The 20,769-nt window shown below is 36.6% G+C and overlaps 1 protein-coding gene across 1 annotated transcript in view; it reads right to left on the bottom strand.

The window, feature by feature from the left end:
- The window catches only part of Skap2 (src kinase associated phosphoprotein 2), a 164,171-nt gene extending 144,181 nt beyond the window's left edge, over positions 1–19,990 (bottom strand). Inside the window, exons 1-4 of the mRNA XM_048339646.1 lie at positions 19,789–19,990; positions 10,202–10,307; positions 9,602–9,627; positions 448–555 (exon numbers count right to left, since the gene is read on the bottom strand). Coding sequence (XP_048195603.1) covers positions 448–555; positions 9,602–9,627; positions 10,202–10,307; positions 19,789–19,855 — 307 coding nt within the window. The 5' untranslated portion in view covers positions 19,856–19,990. The remainder of the gene's footprint in view (positions 1–447; positions 556–9,601; positions 9,628–10,201; positions 10,308–19,788) is intronic.
- Positions 19,991–20,769: the final 779 nt, after the last annotated feature.

Genomic DNA, 20,769 nt, shown 5'->3' with positions numbered 1-20,769 from the left:
CAATGTGAGAAGACAATGTAGAAATAATTAATTTAATATTTTATGAACTCATTTTGTATAAATTTTTCAGAAAAAATAAAACAAAAAACCTTTTTCATTATTTATAAAATAAATAATACAATAAGCAGTTATGAAGGACAATAAAATTAAACAAGAATCTGATATTAGATTAACCAACAAACTTATTAATAATTTTCATATCATTGTACAAGCATGCTCTTAGAAATTTTAGCAAAGAAAATTTCACATAAAAAGAAGTTACTACATAGTTAGGGAAACCTCAACTAGGACCACTAGAGAGAGCTCTTCTGTTCCTTCAAAGGTTCTGGTAAAAGTGGGTTAACCAAAGACTGCCTGGGACCTTCTGGTAAGACTACTCCCTGGGCATATAGCATTATTTTGCAGAAAAGGGCTCAGACATACATTCTATGGGAAAACATCACATACCATCAGAGGGGGCATCATCGTCCTTGTCATACCGCTCTGAGGCTAAGGAAATAGTGTCTACAGGCCCAGTAAAAGGATCTTCATATTCTTCCCCCTCTTCAATGTCACCTACAAAAGAATCAGAGAAATGCCTTTTATGATTTGTCCCTACAAAATAATAGTAATTTGTCCAAAGCAGTAAGTTCTACCATTAAATTCAGTCCCTGTCAGCTAAAACTAAAGAAAACCTTGTGCACTAGGTAAAAATCAGAGCCTACTTTAGTTTATATCCATCATAATGTAAATAGATGGTTTTGCAAGATCAGTAGTAAACTGCTTATTTGTGACAGAAAAGGATAAAGCCTAACATTATATTTGTCTCCTTGAGAGTCAAAAGGAGGAACATGATAAAATAATAACTGCATACAAAACAAGAAAACAAAAGCCAAGAAATAGAAAGTACAAAAAAAGAAAAATAATTTGCTTTTAGTTAAATTTTTAAATAGTTTTTTAAGTTATGAGAAATTCATTATTTGAAAACATATAAACACATTTTCATTTTTGTTAAAAGCCACAGGATTACATCAGAATCAATTTTTTTAACTGCACTTGCTAGAATAAGAATAGTTTATGGGAAAATTGCTTTAAAACTAATACAATCCTTTTAAATTCAAACCAGATGATTTATAAACATTCTCAGTTCTCATTCACTGGATATTACTTTTTTTCTTTTTAATGCTCTGGCCAGTTCCCTACTTGATTTCCAATCCCAGGTTTGTTTGTTTGCTGTCTGTTTTGGCTCATTTACTCCTTATGATAAGATCTTGTGGTCTGGGCTTTTATCATTTTGCTCTAGGAAATACAAAAAAAAAATCTTTTTTATCTTTCTTTCTTTACTTTTCTTTTGTTTTAGTGATTTTTAACCAGATTTCATTCTGGCATTTTCACACATACTCACAATATACTTGGATTAGAAAACACACACACACACACACACACACACACACACACACACACACACAGAGCACTGTATCAGCTATTTGCTAGACCAGTTATACACAAGCACTCATTTTTTACATGGATTCAAGAACAAAGAAAAAATGTATGTTTAATACATTTTCAAGTGATATTAACAACTCAAGTTACTTGTTATCAATCTGAGAAATCCCCCATAGGGATTACTAAAAGCCTTGGTGAAAATCCCCAGTACCTAGAGTGTTGCTTTTGTATCATAGTCCCTGCACATATGCATATTAAAGCTTCTAGCATTCCAAAAGGATATATGTATTTTCTGACTCCCATTTACTAGCTACAGCTCTATTTTTCACCACATTTTTTTGGCAAAGGAACTATAGTTTCTCCCAAGATAACATTATCAAAATAATTTTAAAATTAAACATTTGCTAGTTCATAAGCAATCATCACTGTTATCAAAAACAAAAGTTGAAAATAAAAATAATAACATCACTCATGAAGTCAAGAGCAGAATACTGACCACTACTATACTTTTGAATTCTTAGTGAGTCCTAACTAGACAGGCTAAACATTGCCATCTCTCATTCTATCACTTTCTTGTTCACTAGAATTAAAAATCCAAGAAAGAAACACAAATACAACCAATTCATTCTTCAGAGTTTATCTTTCAAAGAACATAAGGAATGTTCAAAATACTTCTCAGAACATCCATTGATCTCTTACAGTTTTTCTCTTAGGAGAGAACAACACCTTGATTTCAAAGATAAGAAGGAATGTACTACTGAAATATTCTGAATATGTTATGAATGTGCAGTAGCAGAGGTCACAAAATTCCCAGTTACTCTTAGGTGCTAGTGTCATTCCATTCTTAATGAAGGAAAAGTTATGATGCTATGAATTTTCTAAAAAATATTTCCTATCACACACTAAAAATAAATCTTGCTTAATAAGGTATTGGAATATGTAAATACATTGCCAGAATTTAGCACATAACATATTATGTGTGCTGTTACAACTATTTTAAAAAACTTTAAAATATATGGAAAATTTTTTGAAAAACATGTTAGCTGTTCAGGCTTAAATATCTTACATTGTATCTAGAAATGAATAATAAATTAACATTTCTGAAGTTTTGAAAATCAGAAGTAGTTTATTATCCTGATATATCCAATATACATTTTATGTGTATGTGTGTGCATACACACATATGCAGATGCTCATCTACAGTGTCTTCAGTTTCCCATTATTTAGACCTGAAGTTGGTTTAAAGTGTTCAATCAATGTGATATTTAATAAATTAAGTATTACTGGCCTACTATAAATGCTGTATTACGGACTATTAGTTCTTCCCTCCTTGCTCCTCCCACCCCTAACTTTCCTTGGATTCACTCAGAAAATAAAAAATCTATATGGTATTTTTATAGTGCGATTCAATTTTTATCCTGTGCTTTAAGTTGAAAGGACACATTCCTTCGCCCCCCCCCCCCCACCACTACCTCCCCACCGCCCCACCTTCCCCACCCTGATTTTCATATTACTGTTGTTCCTCCCAAACAGGATCCACACCCTCCACCCCCTTTAGAGTAAAAGCTGATTCTTCTAGGGAGCTTTAGTTAACGCAGGGGGCGCTGTTGAGTAGTGCAAAGCATTTTTCCTCCCCAGGGACTGTAGCTATACCTGCAAAGACGTCTATAAATTAAAAGGAAAATGTTCAACTTGTGTTGATGTAATAAAAAACTGAACTCCAAATCAAATCAACAATGAGTATCAGGTAAACATATCCAACGCAATTTACAGACATAATTGAAAGCATTACAGACTAATCAGACATCGAAAAGAAAAGCACGCTCAAATGAAATGTCTACAGAATCATTAGTTGGCAGCCATTCTATTGCAATCACACATAATGTCAGTGGTGCCTTGAGCCTGTGCCAATGACAACAGCATAAATTTTGCATCTCATTTCTGTGGTCATAAAATTAATGATCAGTTTAAAAATACTTCTTTGTAAAAGTTATTGCGCAAAGAAAAGACATGAATGTGTCCCTGTTATGTACTCACAAGGATAATTATAGGGTTGTTGCTCATTAATACTGTTTCTTGTTTCCCTAGAAAAGCATTTGATTTATCCCACAACTTTCAAAAGTTTAATTAACGATACAAAGTAGCAGTCTAAAAGACAATGATCCAAGGCCTCCCTCCCTATAATTCCAGTGACAACTTAAATATCACAGCAAAATTCAGACTTAATCATACCACAGTAGCATACTTCTCTCCAATCTTTTAAATTTATTATGGTTCAAATCACTACTAGCCATTCTTTTTTTATATGGCTCATTACCAATTAACATTTTCCTCAATGAGTTCATCTGCAGCCCTATAGCAAATGAATGGCCACAATGCCTACCACCACCAAGGTGATTATCCAAGTCACTGCTTAGTTTGTCTAATACAATCCCTCAGTGGAGCTATGGCTGAAGTGGTAGAGAACTAGCCTTGAGCAAAAGAAGCTCAGAAACAGTACCCAGGCCCTGAGTTCAAACCTCAGAACTGGCACAAAAACCATGGAAAGGAAAGGAGAGAGAAAGAGACAGGAAAGAAGGAAGGGAGGAAAGGAGGGAGGAGGGGAGGGAAGGTGGGAGGGTGGAAGGGAGAGAAAGAGTAAAAAAGAAAGAAGACAGGAAGGAAGGCAGGAAGGCAGGAAGGCAGGCAGGCAGGCAGGCAGGCAGGCAGGCAGGAAGGAAGGAAGGAAGGAAGGAAGGAAGGAAGGAAGGAAGGAAGGAAGGAAGGAAGGCAATTCTGTCTTAAACATACTCAGATAAAGATTAAACATCATACCTAAAACTTAGAAAACATTTATACATACATTAAAATATCAAACTATCCCATAAATATGTATGGTTATTGTTTAAAAAGAAAAATAAATAAAATACAGAACATAAAAGACAAACTTAGGAGAAAATACTCCAAAGGAAAACAAATTAAGTTTTTAATTCTCTATTCAGTTTACTTGTTCAATTGCATTTATCAAGTAACAAAATTCAGGTATATACATGCATATATATGTATATACATATACATATATAATTATCTGATTTTTAATTTCTTAAGGGAAATTTAATTCTTAAAACTTTGAGGGATATGGGTCACTGAAAAACAAGTGTCCTCATAATTCTTCTAAAACAGAAGCTAATCAATAGCAGGCAAATAGCAAAGATACCTTCTTACACTAAAGTAAAGCTTTTAAAAAGGACACTATTTCTCAAGTATTACACTGAAAATTATCCCTGTAGGCTCCAAAATCAAGAGTATACTTAACACACTTGTACAGGGTAGAGGTAAAAGTGGGTACTAGAAATAAAATTTTATGAGTTTCACTCACCCAGATTTTATTTCAACGCTAAACTTCCACTGGGAGATGGGGAGAACACACCCATGGTAGGATGAGTAAAGGAAAGGAAATTAAGTATTCACTAAACTTCTGAGTTTTCTTCTATTCTTAAGACTCCACTAGGACAAACTGAAATGCATCCCTACATGTTTAATAGTACTGCTGTTTCTTAAAAAGTTACTTAGTCCATTCATAAAACTTCCTTATAAGAAATACTATTTATTATACTGTTTCTTATATTCTTACATTCTTTCTTTAAATATCAATGGCATTTTAAGGGAAAATGTATTATTTTATGATTAGAAGAAAAGGATTTTAAAGAAGAAAGTGAAAATTGTTTAGCTGTAATACCTAAAACTATATTCTCATTTAAAAACTGTAAGCTCGTGTGACAGTGCACACCTGTAATCCTAGCACTAGAGAGGCAGAGGTAGAAGGAAAATAAGTACGAGGCCAGCCTGGTCTACAGAGAGAAATTTAGGCCAGTCTGGGCTATATACTGAGGCCCTACCTAAAATAAATAAGTAAAAATTAAAAGGTAGATATTAGTATTTAAAAAGTAGATACTAGTACTAAAACTACTGTTGGGAGAAAAAAAGATCACCATTCTCTTGAAATAGTTCTCATTTATTTTATATTCATTTCTTTTAGTAATTTATACCTACCTAAAAATTCCTTAAAAACTGAATTTCTAAACCAAGGATAACTTAAATCTTCACTTAAATTGGGAAGTAGATGCTATGCATTGAACACTGACTGTTATAAGTATTTTCACATTAGTTTATTTCAATACATTAGCCTATCAGAAATCACACTTAAATCACCACTGAAATAAAATAAGGTTAATATACAACTACAGTATAAGTAAAACTTATTATCATATACCTATTATGCATTCTAGTTAATGCCCAACAATAAACTTTAAATAGTAATGTACACTCATTGCAAAAATAAATTACCTCAAGTTACATGCAAGAGAATTTATACCTTATCATGTGATAGAACAGCTTAAAAATAATCACACAGTAAATTCTAGTGCATGGAGCCTATTTCAGGAGGACACTATAATATTTGGCTGTGTTTAATGAGGGTTAGAAAGTTGTTCTCTCTTGCACAATCATTGAAGGATGTAAGAGGAAATTTCTATTGTAGATAAAAGGCAATATTTCTAAGAAACACAATATATTCAGCTTGAATAGATTCAAAACTTTCCTAAATACAAGTAAATTTAGGGAATTTCAAAGCCAACTGATAATTATTGTACAATTCCAACTTGTCAGACCTCTTCAATGGTAAATAAGAGATCTGAGGAGAGATAAAGAACTTTAGTAATTTTGTTTTTAATGATGTCCAAGCATGGTGGTTCACACATACAATCCCATTGCTTGGAAAATGAAGATTGAGAAGATTATGGTCCACGGCCAACCCCTAGAAAAAAATTAATAATTAAGGAAAAAAGGCCAGGGCATGGCTCTAGCTGTAGAGTAGCAGGAGGCCCTAAGTTGAAACTCTAGTGCTACTGAGAGGGAAAAAGAAATTCAAAGTCAAGTTTTAAAACAGCAGTTTCATTTGCAAATGAGTATAAATAAAAAGTAGAAAATTAGCTAAGTGGACAAGCTTAAATATGATGGGCCATTGCAATAAAACAAGTTTCTACCATTATAAACTACCCACAAACACACACAAAGGAAATAAAATAAAATCTTCCAGGATCTTAGTGTTTCCACAATCACATCAATTCAACTAATTATAAAAACTGAAATACCTCAATCTGCAAGTTCTGTATTACTAAATCTCAGGATAGAAACTTTTTCTACAATATAACACAATGCAATTAGGAGGGAAGTATGCAAGATTACAGACATCTATATCCATTAGATTAATGATTGACTCACTAAAATTTGTAAATCTCAATTAATTTATCTTATTTTAAAACTGTCTATGTGGTCCTTTTTTCTACCAACAATAGTTTTAGACTGCCATTTATCTGTCACTTTGAAAGTACAGTACAGAAAACCAACAGAGGCAAAAAAAAAAGTTAAAAACAAATAAAATTTTTAAAAGGAGAAAACATCTCTATTCACTTCACTGTGAGACTGAGATTGTGAGAGACATTGAGACAGACAAACAGACAGATAGACAGATAGAAAGAAACATGAAATTCTTCCAAAGGCTCCCTAATAAGAATCCAAAGCTCCTACAGGAAAACAGAGATGCACTATCCAAGCATAGGTTGAATTCACTCAATATAGAGATCCGAAAATAAATATTTGTTCTCAAAAAGAGATGTATCCAAAATATTTATTTATTATTGCTACTATCATGTCTATATTCTTTACTACATCTAAAAAGCTATAACCAGTCTTTTTAGAACAAAACTAAACATACTTTTAGGATACAGTGGCATACAATTTCTCAGCTTCTCATACTGTCTCTAAGGTATATACCTCATTTATCCATCAGCTTACTTTTAGAGCAGGCACTCTTGGTGATTAGTTAACTCAATACAGCAGTATTGAACTGCAAATGACTTCTTCAGAGAAAAATGATGATGGGGAAATCTCTAAATTCCACATTATTTGAACTCCTATTCAAGGCTCATTTTTCAACTTCTATCAAATACCATAAAAGCATTCATTCTCTTTAGAGACAAGGAATGTATCTCAGTAATGTAATTTTAATATCCACACACCTGAACAAGTTCTAAAACAGAATCCCAAAGGAAAATCTCCTACACTATTACTGAGTCATATGCAATTACACACTGACTTCATATTATTATGCCTTCCTAGCCTGAAAATACTTAATGTACCAATAATTAAGCCTCAATGAGAGTTCAATGATCACTGTACCAATACATACCTTTTAAGAAGAGGCAGAATCTGATATCTACTGTTCATAAATAGTACAGTCTATACAAGCCAAAATTAAACTGCATACATTCATTTATATATCAACCAAGAAAAATGCAACAGGATTATATTAGCCCATGCTTTAAGAGTCACTGTAGAGCACAAAACAGTGAGTACTTGGAGAGAAGAGTCATTTTCCTGCTCTTATCTCTAACAGTATTAAAAATCTTAATATGGAAAATATAACCCTCATCTTCTTAATCACAGTGATCTTGACAATTTAATGTGAAAAAGAGCCATGACTCCCTTTTAACTGATTTCAGTTTGTCTGGATAAGTATTTTCTTTATTGGAACTGTCATTACCCTCTCACTTGTCAGCTGGCACAAATATGAATTACACTGTGGGACCCGCTAATCCCAGTCAGATAAGAATCTAGCTCTCTAGGTTAGATGGCGTCATATTATAACCCACATACCAGCATGCACAAGCTATAAGCCATGACCTATGGATTAACAACATGGCAAATAAGAGATATACCCAATTTCCCTAAAACTGAGACATGCAATAGGAGGAACTACTTCCATTTTTCCTGGACTGGTTTTCATACCCAAAGTAACTGTCTCTCAAATTGAAGGAGAGATAAAGTTCACCACAACTATTGCATATTTCAAAAGAATGAAACTGATTTCCTACCTATAAAAAATTTAAGCCCTAATCTATTCATATCAAAAGAGCCACAAGAAACTAGGCATAGGAAGCTAAGATAGGAGCATCCCAGTTCCAAGCCAGCCTAGACAGAAAGTTCAGGCCCCATCTCAACCAATATCATAGTAGTGTCTGCCTCTCATCCTAGCAAAACAGGAGGCTGAGATTGGGAGGATAAGTTTGTAAGCCACCCTGGGCAAAAAAGTTCAGCAATCCCCATCACAACAGAAAAAGCTGGGTGTGGTGGTACCATATGTCATCCCAGCTATAATGGGAAACATATACAGGAGAATCATGGTCCCGGACAGCTCAAGGAAAAGTGACACTATCTCAAAAATAACCAGGGCAAGTGGGGTGCCAGTAGCTCATGCCCATAATCCTAGCTACTCAGGAAGCTGAGATCTAAGAACCCCAGTTCCAAGCAAGCCAGGGTAGAAATGTCCATGAGATTCTTACCTTCAATTAACAAAAAAAGCCAGAAGTGGAGCTGTGGCTCAAGTGGTACAGAGCTCAGGGACAGCATTTAAGCCCTGAGTTTCAAGCCTCAGGAACAGCATGCATGCTGTTCAATCAATCCATCCATCCAGAGCACAAAATATCTAGGGACATGGCTCAAGCAACAGAATACCTGCCTAACAAGTACAAAGCATTGAGTTCACATCTAGGACTGGCAAAAGAGGGAGAGAGATACGAGACATAGAGACACAGAGAGACAGAAACACAGAGAAACAGTGAGAGAGAAATGAGAGAAAGGTGAAAGAGAAACTGAAAAGATTTGAAAAATATTTTATTCACATGCTTAAAAAAAGATACTGTTTTTATAGCATCTATCAAAAATATGACATGTGAATACCCAGACACAGGCCTTCCCTTTCTATCACTCTATAAAGCAATCTCAACAGTGTTAAAGAGCATTAGATAGTGGTAGCTAACCTCTGGTTCACCAAATTGAACCATGTGTAACTGCAGGTTTATACCTGACCTAACAAATTTCTGCCACAATGTCCTGTAAGAAACACAAAACCTAAGAATGTTAAAAAGACTAAGATTTCTGCGACACAAATTGAGTAGATTTTGGATATGCTTTTTATTTTTTTTCTCAGCAGGGGGAGCTAGCACACTCATCTTGAAGGTCCAAAGATACAGTATGGAAATTTACATTTTTACTCTAACTATTGCATTTCAGAATGTGTCACACTGTCCTGCTGAAAATCTCCAAAGAGGAAAACAAATTCAAGTTTGAAATTTACCTTTGTCTTGAAATTCCTGAAGATATCTGCAAGATTTTTAAAAAAATATGGTTAAAAAAATCAAATTAAGGGCTAATCAGTTGCCATAGTCCAAATATAAACATATATGTAGAGAATAAAGTGATTCCTGTCCTGAGTGACAATTCCAAAAGGCTTATGAAGTTATAATGAAATTATTTTTGAAAATCTAAGTAGTAAAATGAGGGTATATCTTTAATATCTATGAGGTATATTACATTTATTCACTTAACGAAGTAACAAAAGGATTTTCTGTGTCTGATGGTATTCTTCATATTTATATTAAAATCATCAGTCTATGTCTTATCATTTAAATCAAATATACTCTCAGATATTCAAATTAACAATTGGATTATATTAGAATGCTTAAAAATGCATATCAAGAACCTTCACCAGAAGTATTATGATTACCATGTTTGTTTTAAAGCTGTTATAACGGAAATACATATTTCATCCTTTAAAAATACTTAACCCCAATAGTAACAATAACGAAAAATTGGCTCCATGATAATCAATTCCTTATTAAAACATTAATTGCAAAGTTGCTTCCAAGAAATTAGTAGTAGATTGCAAGTGACTTACGTGGATTTTATATCTTTTATCTTCTTAATAAGGGATTCTCTCCTTTCCTTTGCTTTCTTGGATAAATTTTCCCCTTTCAGGATATCTGCTACAAAGGTTTCAACATCTAAGCCATGAAATATAAGAAAAAGGATATAAATTATAAGAATCATTTTTGTGAAGACAAATAGGACAATGATTGTTTCTACACATAAATGTTAATATCTATACAATTTGTTATAGTTATTTATCAATCCAAAGTTGAAGTATGCTTCAAATACTAAGCCTGACAAATCAGTTCACCACTTAGCTAATAAAATTTGTATGCTCTACTTAATGCTGAGTACAGCAAAAGCTATTTGGATGTTTGGCATCATTAAACCAGGAAGAAGCATACAAGTTTTATTAATAAACTATGGTGCCCCATAAAACAATTTCTCTTATATAAAAGCAAGCAGAAAGCTTTTATCTATGTGTTACTATCATTTTCATTTTATGGTATTCTCTAAGTTCCTATATGAACAAGTCATTCACAATTATTTTATCAAAATAGGCAAAGGTCTGATTTCCCAGTGTAATTCACTACCAAGTACATGGAATGTTTAATGACTTAAGTGAAAATAATAAACCCCCTTTTCCTAGTCAAGTTTCCAAAATCACACCTGGCTACCCACTGTGGCCAGCCTCAAATCAGAAAGATAATCACTTACAAGCTCTGCCTTGCAATCAGTCACCTGGAGAATCTTTTAAATAAAAAAGATGAAAAATATTCTTCCACTCTTTAAAAAGTGTCTAGGAATGAGATTTCTATGGCCTCAAACAATATCTCCCATAGTCTCCTTTTTATCATTTTAGTAAACTCCTAAATTTTTCTGCTGCATTTCTCTCTCAAGGGAAATTCCAAGAAATGCTTGCTGGTTGGACTTTTATAATGTTATTCTTACATGAACTATTATACAAAATTAATTTCATTTTCAGGATTTCAATACTTGTTTTAAAATATCTCATGAAGAGAATCCCACTGAAAGATTTTTAAGTAGGCACAGCTACAAACCATCCATATTTCATACCGAAAGGGTAATATATATACATGTATGTGTGTATGTATTTCACCTTTTTATTTACTTTGTCTCAACTTACTCTGATCAAAACATAATATTAGAGGTAATGAAATGTAGTATAATTGTCTATGGCATTTATTAATACATACTTAATACTTGCTTACAGAAGTATTGTCAGCCCAGAAGGAAAGCTGGTTAAACTGTTATACATTCAGAATCAATGTGTAGAGAAAATTTTTCACTAAGTCACTATGAAAGGGAAAGTCTTTAAATATTTTAATAGCCTCTAGTTTAAAGACCATTAACAATTAAGATGTAAAGTATCAAAATAAGATGAAAGATAAATATCCTGGTTTCTCTTTTCCTGAGTTACCTATATTTTGAATAGGAAAAGGACATAATCCGGAACCAGTCAAATTAAACCCACATTTCTCAATGAGTTCAAAATCAGAAAACCTGAAGAAGCCTGTACCCAGTGAGCAAGTCACTTTTGAATGTTCAGACAGAAGCTGAAATAGGAAAGACGGGATGGCTTCTCTGGAGCTGTTGATATTCTGTCATTTATTTTTTTAAAACGTAATAAGGGAAGGACTTCTAACTGTAGGGCGGCTGTTTCTTCCAGCCACCTGGCACTGACTCAGTGACTTCTGAATAGTCTGCTTAATGTTATTTTCACTAAATGTTTGTCTGTAATTCGTCTTCCTATTTTACATTTCCACTATACAATCCAAGTTTAAACAAACAATCTATTTCCTATCTCCAGGAGCCAGAACAGGCGGAATTACAACCCAAGAGTTACTTCTTTAAAGGTCATTTTATTTCTATTAAAAAAAACCTATGAACCTATGAGGAGGACAAAGGAGGAAGAGGCTGCAATGCCCTGTGTAGTATTTCTTAAAATGTTTTGTAAATGCTCACCCAAGCCTCTCCTTATGAGAAAACTGAGGCTGCAAAGAGGCTTTCAGTATTTCATAAAGGACATGAAGGACGGAGCCTCAATTCGGAGATCGGGTAAGGAAAAAGATCTACGCTTTTAGAGTGGTAGCTTTAATATACTTATTCCCAAGCTTTTCCCAGAAAGGGGTTTAAGTTAACTAATGGGATTAATTAAACTCATGACTTGGGTGGGGGGGGTCATTATTTCTCCAAAAAGATAAAAAGCAGGAGCTGCTTGCTCAGCTGGCTGGGGGGTGGGGGGTTGTTTTGCTTTTTGCACGAATAAAAACTCTGTTAACCGGAAGCAGTCGCTGCAATAACCTTAGTTTATTGGTTGGCCACAGACTTGGAAGATTCAGATGTTGACATCTAAGTTATTTCTTCACATCAACACCCTTTTGGCTTGCTTCTAGTGGGACGGGAAGGGACCGGGCCTCTCCCTGGCACTCGAGGTTCCTTGGATGCTTCTCTCCGGGCCCTGAGCACAGAGCGAGCTGGAGATGCTGGAGAAAGAGGACCCGACCGGGGCTCACCAGAGGATGCTCAGAACTGCCCACTGAGAAACCAGAGAAGCACGACCCTTGGCCGGCGAAACCCCAGGGTTCCTGTCCACAGAGCTGTAATGGGGAGAGCTGGGTTTGGGGCAGCGCCCTCACCAGACAAATGGAGCTGGATCTGCGGCTTTGTACCTCAAAGCCAGGGTAATATTTCAAAAGCGAGCAATAAAAGTCTTAGGTAAATCAAGCGCTCCTCTGGCTGGTTGGAAAAGAGATTTGAAGCTTTTTATTGTGCTCTAAATAGCCCTGCAAACGGTAAAGTGGCGCGCAGTAAACTACCAAGCCCAATGGATCGCTTTTACCTTTCTATAGAGGTCTGTCCCTCTTGGGTTAATATGTAGATTTCACTGACTCCTGACAGCCACGGATTCGGAGAACCTTAGTAATGTGATTACAAGCAAGGATCAGTCTGCCAGGTTTACTTGCCCCATGGCCTGAAGCCAAGAATTCCTCTTTCTGAGAAAGAGGGGATTCAAGTCACATCCTGAGGTTCTGCTGAGGATGGAGGGGAAATGCCTTCAGGAGGTTCAACCCTTGAGGGAGTGAGAAGGCACCAGAAAGGGGGTACACTCAAATTAGGCAACAAGCCTAAGTACTCCACATCAGCAGTTGCAGATTGAACTCCAAAATTAGTCCCATGGTGATACTCTTCCCCCTTCCTCCCCTCCCCCACTCCCACCCACAAGATATCATTAGGAAAAAGTTATTCTGGCAGAAGTAAACATAGAGGTGATTTTTGCTTCTGTTACACCTTAAGGTTGTCAAGAGTAAACCTTATCTCCAAGCACAGCTGTAAGGATGGGGGAGGGGCAGCTGAAAAGATCAGACTTACAACTGCTCTTTACATAAATGTTAAGGTCTGAAAGCAAAAGATGACAGACAGGTTATGGTTTAGTAATCATTAAGCAGTGAGAGAAACTTCTCAATGGCCATCTTCACCCCTCTTAAGGCACTTAACATGTGACTTAATAAATGATGCACCAACTTTTTAAAATACACATCTCCTAGAAAAACCATCATCTAATCTTCCTGTAGTGTCCTAAGTGATTAGGTTACACCCCTCCAACACACACACACACACACACACACACACACACACACACCTTTCTACCAATTTTCGTATAGATCACACAGTGAAAAGGCAGAGCACCAATGTCCAAACAGCAGAACAGTTTCAAAAACATTGACAAAGATAAAACAAACTACAGGATCCTTAAGTTGAATACTTTGCACAAGTTTCCACTTTGTGAAGACAACTGAGGCATCTAAACATTTGTCCTCACCCCCACACACAAGAGTAACAACTCTCCTTCTCTCCCTGCTACCAAATACCTCCCAGCACAGGCATGCACCAGATACACAGCCTCTGTGATGGCCTGAATTATATAGAAGAGAGAGCAAGAACTTGGGCAGGATCCACAATCATTTGCACAGCCCCAGATGAATAAGTGTAAAAAAAAAAAATTCACATGATACTCAAAATGGCTTTACTACTGAATTCCACATCACTCTCTATTTAGGAACTGGGCTAGAATTCACTCAGGATTCACTGAAATGTGCTGTCATCAAATTTAATGTGTTAAGGAGTCAAGCCTAATCTATAGTCAGAACAAAAAGATACTTTTCTTCTGTTAAAGCAGGGAAGGAATGATCTGACCCAACAGCTACTGATGAAAATATAAACATTGGCTACCTGGGCACATGCAGATCAATTGGAGCCAAATACCCAAAGTTGGAAAATAGCTAGCTGAAAAGCTTTTGATTGCTCTAGTCAATGTCTCACCCTTGATCATCTAGCACTTGTATAGGTTATGGATGAAATATAGACTTTTCAAAGTGGAAAAAGAGTCATTAATGAGTACAGTTCTTACTGTGCAATGGGTAACATGCCTGAGTCTTACAGTCCAATCATTCGACAAAAAATTCAAAATTAGCTTTGCAAGCTACAAGATTTCGAGAAGGCTGCATGGTTGTACGGCATGGTGGAGCACACCTCTAACCCCTGCACTCGGGATTGAGTACGGAAGCAGAAGGATCATGAGGATCAAGGCCAGCCAGCGCTGTATAGTAAGAAAAAAAAAAAAAAAAGCTGGGCTGTTGAAGATAGGGCTGACCATCTTTCAACAACTAAGAGATGACTCTTAATAAATTGCACTTTACAATAATCAAAATCTTTTTACCATGCATTTTCAAAGAAGGCACAGTGAGTAACAGATTAGTCTGAGATTTACACTATATTCACTGTTAGGCAGCATCTATTGTAATGTGTTCAGAATGTGATTGAAAAAGAAATGTAAGCTCAGTGGAATGAAAAAGATAGACTTGGCTTTAATTGAAAAAGACAATCTAAGTGAATAATGAGTATATAAAACTGAGCCTATGCCACTTTTATCACCCATATATGACACTTAATCTTAAATTTATGAGAAACAACTGAACTGTGCTTCCAATCACCAGAGGCTTTTCCTCTGCTGTTGTTCCTGGCAATACTTTAGTGCTAATACCAGTAGAGATGAACCCACTTAGAATTTTTGGCATATTTAGGTTTCTCTTTTTTAAGGAAAACTAATGATTATTTGGATTAAGCATAACATCAAAGGCCTAATTTAGAAATCCAACTTGAAAATATTTTCAATAAGACGTCATCCCAAATTATTCCCTCCCAAGAAAATGCAGGACTTTATATTCTTAAGATAAATAGGTAAATGATTTTCTAATATATATTTTAATTCATTCACACTACTTGACCCAGACCCAGACTCAAAAGCAAAAACAAATTCCTCCCTTTATTTGGTCCCTTTATTTGAAAATTTGAATTTCTATTTCTACAAGGAAGTATCTATCATAGAGATGTCACCAATTGATTTCCTTTTGAGATTAAATGTTCTCATAGTAACTTTATGCTCATTAGTTGTTGCTGCCAAGTGGAGCAGGCTTGTTCTTGCTCTGACAGAAAATCCAGGTGCTAAGAAGTAGGTGAGTATTGGTGACTCAGTAGGTGGCACTCTTCCCTTTATGTACTCAGCCAATGCCCCCAAGGAAGTTTGGTATACTACTCTGCAAGAAGTAATAAAAATAAAACCAAAATGTTGACCAAATTACAAATAAGATTTTGGGAAAGTAGAAATCAAGCCATACTATACTAGGCATTGAAAAAAAATTTCTGCCTCTGTTTCAATAGAATTGCTATATCTAGTGCCTCTATTGATTGCAATGTAAGATGGTTTTGTTTTTTTTTTTATGTTCTGGAAACCCCCAGTAGGGAAAAATGCATTATGGTTCACCAAAACTGCAAGAGGAACAAATCTCCAGGTCACTTTGCAGAATGCCTGTAGCCACTTGGTTGTTTCTTTGGTTTGGTTTTCATTTTCGCAACTATTTTTTTCTTTTAACATTGGTTTCATTTCCTAATGTAATAATAAAAGAAAGGTTGCATCCTCTTACATGTGTTGTGACAAATGAGAATGAACTAAAATTCCTGATTGTAAACCACGAACAGACCAGTATTTAAAGGTGATTAAACAAAGGAGGCAGAGGGCAATAGGAATTAGTTCCCCTGTAGCTCACTTTCTGTCTGCCACAAGGGAAAACTCACCAAAATCAAGATTATTCTTGCTATCAGTTCTAGTCAAAATACTGGGATGTGAGAGAAGATTAAATGAACAATATTTTGGGTTGTCCTTTGATTATAATGATCCAGGCTAAACCTGTTCTTCCACTATTGGGGAGCTAGGTAGTGAAAATAAAAGATTAAGGGTAGTGGTAAACTTTGTTACCAACAACAAAATTGTACAAGCTCTCTTCAAGTTACATAGCCAAAAGAACAATTCAACATTTTTATTTAAACAAAAGGTCTTCAAGATCTAACTTTCTAAATATAACTGCTAAACTGTATTGCTACTTTTTCGAGTATCATTAACAATAATCTCTAATTCTTTTTTGTTGCATTTCTGTACAATGTTTGTTAAAGGGGGGCAAATATTGAAAGAGGAGCTATCATAATTAGAAAGAAAATCAATCATAAAAAAGAATATGACTAGAAAAATATTTAAGCAACTAATCCTTATTAAACAGTTAAATGTCAAATACTTAACATACAAGGCATATGACAATTTGGATAATAGGCACAAGAAACTTAAAAGGGAAGATCTAAATAATATTATTTTGGAAACTAATATCTTTTGACTTTAATATCCTTTGTGAAAGCAAGGAATTTAAACTGCTGAAAAGATTAGTCTCTTATCTGACCAGGATCATAACATGTATTCTAAAAAGACTCAACTATTTGCAAGCACCAGTACCAACATCTCCTTAGTTTCAAAAGAATTTGCTAATAAGAGAATATTGCTATAATTTAAATCAGTACGTAAACTTCCTCTACAATTCTAAATCTAACCCCATGCTATCACCTAACATATTTGAGTTATGTAAATCATCATGTACCCCAACAATATTTTGGGAAGAGGGCTGGGAATGTGGCTTAGGGGTAAAGTGCTTGTACAGCTTGCACAAAGCCCTGGGTTTGATTCCTCAGCACCACATAAACAGAAAAAGCCAAAAATGATGCTGTGGCTCAAGTGGTAGAGTGCTAGCTTTGAGCAAAAGAGCTAGGGACAGTGCTCAGGCCCTGAGTCCAAGCCCCAGGACGGCCAAAAAAAAAAAAAGGAATGAAATAACTGCTCAGAGCATCTAGTCAAGAAGCCTTCTCTATTAAAAAAAAAAATGTTAACTTTTCTTGAATACATTAAAAATATTTAAAACCCAGAAAAACCACTGGCTTAATTGTATTCTTTAAATATGCATATGTATATATATATCTCAATTTATATTCATATGTCTTCAAAATATCTTCTGAAAATAAAGTACAATCCAAATGTATAATCTCCCAAGTTTTAAATATTTTAATATTTGTTTTAAATTCTTCATAGGCTTTTCTGTTTTTTTTGGGGCAGGGGGAGGGGGTGTTTAGTGGTACTAAGTTTAAATTGAGTACCTGAGGACTTACAGGAATGTGGTCTACTGCTGGGCCTTGCCTCCAGGCCTGCTTCATTAATATGTGATTTACTTTAATGATATGAAATGTCAGAAGAGCCAGTAACTGGGCTGGGAATATGGCTTAGTGGTAGAATGAGTGCTTGCCTAGCATGCATGAAACCCTAGGTTCGATTCCTCAGCACCACATAAACAGAAAAAGCTGAAAGTGGCATTGTGGCTCAAGTAGTAGAGTGCTAGGCTTGAGCAAAAAGAAGTCAGGGACAGTGCTCAGGCCCTGAGTTCAAGGCCCAGGACTGGCAAAAAAAAAAAGCCAGTGACTTATAAAAAGCAAATATAACCAGATATTATGCTAGTATATTATTAGGCTTAAAAGAGATGGCAGAATGTATAGAAATTTGGCACTTGCAGGCAAATATGTAATTCTGAAAGGATAAATCACACAACTAAGGGACACATGAAACACTTATAGTACATGAAAGACTGAAGACTCACAAAACTGATATCGCACATTATTTGGGGATAGTTATGTCCAAATAGCAAACTGCCTACTATGGGAGCTATCAAACTTTAAAAACATGCAAAGGTCTGTATCTTACCCCCTTTGGAGGTAGGAGTGTTAGAACTCAGGCCCTTGAGTTTGCTAGGCAGGTGATCTACCACTGAAGCCATGACCTTAGCCTTTTCTTAAATTAAAAAATACAGACCTTGAATAACTTGATCTGGTTATTAAAATAATTTTCTAAACAAACAATCCAAGAGTTTTTACAACAAAAAATGTTAACTGTAGTTAAACAAAATTAGTACTAGTGTAAAACTCTCATAGAATGGAATAAATGTCTTAATCAGTCTCTAAAGTTTTCCGCATTTCCTTTAGTGGTATCCACTAATTTCCTGAGTGGATTTCACTATAGGGCATTCAACAAATTGTGTCATATTCAAACAAAGCTAAGTCTGTGTTAATACTTTGTTTTATTTTTTCAGTGATATGGTAAGCACTCAAAATAGCAGAACATGTGCTCATACCGCTATAAGAGCAATTTATTATTTCAAATGTCTCATTCTAGATGACACTGCTTCTTAAGAGTTCAAAAAAAGCAACCTATAGTGCAGGCATCTATGAGAAATTTCTTTTAATCAATTTATTTATGATCCAAATAGAACAGTAAATATCTGAGATACAACAGTAATAAAATACTATCATTTCCAGAATTCTGACACACAAGATAAAGTCAATTATGGTAAAAATTTCAGAACAACAGGATAGACAAGATAATATGTTTTGGGTTTTTTGTTTTTTTTTTTTGGCCTTGGGCAGAACTATAGTGTTTTCCTGGGTCCTTGGTGAAAATATATACCTCCATCCATATCTCACATATATGTGAATAGTAGTGGATTCCTAGTAGCCACGAAGAACTGTATGTTTAATTCTAAAATGAGTTCCTGTAAGTGGGAATGTAAAATTGCGAAGGGGAAGATGAGAGTGCAAAGATAAGTGCTTTTTCATCTTGTGACATAGGAAGTAGGACTTTAAACACATCCTTCCCTTTTTCTTTTCTTTAATAGCTATTGAGGCTGAAGATGAGAGTCCGGAATGTTCAGAAGACTGGGGAGTTTTGGAAATGACACACCCTTCTACCTCACACCCCCTACCTGGAGTCCTGTATCTCTATGGCGGTCACCAGCATCTCCATTGGCCAAGCCACCCAAGAATACTTCAACTCCTGGTGCTTTCTCAGCTCTCACACTGGCCTTCGTACCATTCTCCACCTCCCCTGCCCTCCCTCCACACGCGATGCACTCAGAAGTGTGCTAAACCCTTTAGTGTGGAACATCACCAAGGGCTCTGCGCCATCCCACAGCCCAATTTCACCACAGGCTCCCTCCTTTCCCCAACTTCCCTCCAGCCCGTCCGGCTCCCAGCTCTCAGAAGACTGGAGGAGGGCGGGGAGGGAGAGAGGGCGAGGTCTCCGAAAGTCTCGGTCCCCCCAGCGGGCTTCTCCCCACCCCCCACGCTCGGCCCCGGCCCCGCAGCGCTCCCCGCCCCCTTCCCGCGCTTTACCTGCCAACAGGTTCCTAATTTCCTCAGGGAGGGGGCAGGGAGAGGAGGTGCTGCTGGGGTTGGGCATGATAGAGAGCGAAGGGCGTGCGGGGCTAGGGTGACCGACCAGGTGCAGGGGTGGCGGTCCCCCGGACACTGCCAGGCCGGACTCACAACAAGGAAGTCTGGGGATCGCCAGCCAGCAAGCAGCTGGACTCTTGGCCCAGGGGCGGGGCTGCGGGCGGGGCGAAGGCTCCGAGCGCTGGAGAGGCGGGGCTGTGCCTGTACCTCCTGGGGATTTCTGCCTTTGGGAAGAAAGAGGCTCAAGAAGGCCACGCCCACCCCCGCTAGGGGGTCGCAGGAGGCGGGGTGTGATGGGAAGAGAGTGGGCGTGGCCTTGTCACGTGGCGTAAGGGCTGAAGCGCCTGGTCGCCATTTTAAGTACTGGTACGGCCCATTTCTCCAGGGTCGCAGGAATTATGGTATCTGCTGTGCTTTCAAGTTTTCTGCTTAAGAGATCTTCAGGTTATACAAAGGTTTGACACTGTACCTGGTCACTCATAAGCCATTCTTTTTTTTCCCATTCTTAATCCTCCTTTGTCGGACTGAATGGTGGTTGAGAAAAAGTCCTACCTTCGCCAGTCCTCCCTGAGAAGCGAGGCTGGCGGGGGAAGGGAGAGGAGGGTGGACCCAATATTTCTCTTCTAATTTTTATTCTTAGGGTCACACACATATGCACACACACACACACACACACAATGTAGGGGAAAAGGAGTTTATTGGTGCTATCTTTGTAAGGTTAGGAAAAGAAGATTAAGTAAATAGTAGGCACAGACACCAGCAAGCATTTAAAAAAAGGTGCTAGTGGTGACGACTAGAATGAAATTGTAAGGTTAGCCAGGAAGAAAACACATGGTTCAGGCAGAAAGGAGTTTATTGGGGGGAAAGCAAACTACCATTCCACACAAGATGGAGGTGAGAGGAAACAGAGGGGAAGGAAGA

The sequence above is a fragment of the Perognathus longimembris genome, chromosome 2, assembly GCF_023159225.1.
Source record: "Perognathus longimembris pacificus isolate PPM17 chromosome 2, ASM2315922v1, whole genome shotgun sequence".
In the NCBI taxonomy this organism is placed as follows: Eukaryota; Metazoa; Chordata; class Mammalia; order Rodentia; family Heteromyidae; genus Perognathus; species Perognathus longimembris.
This window is presented reverse-complemented; position numbering and strand designations above follow the sequence as displayed.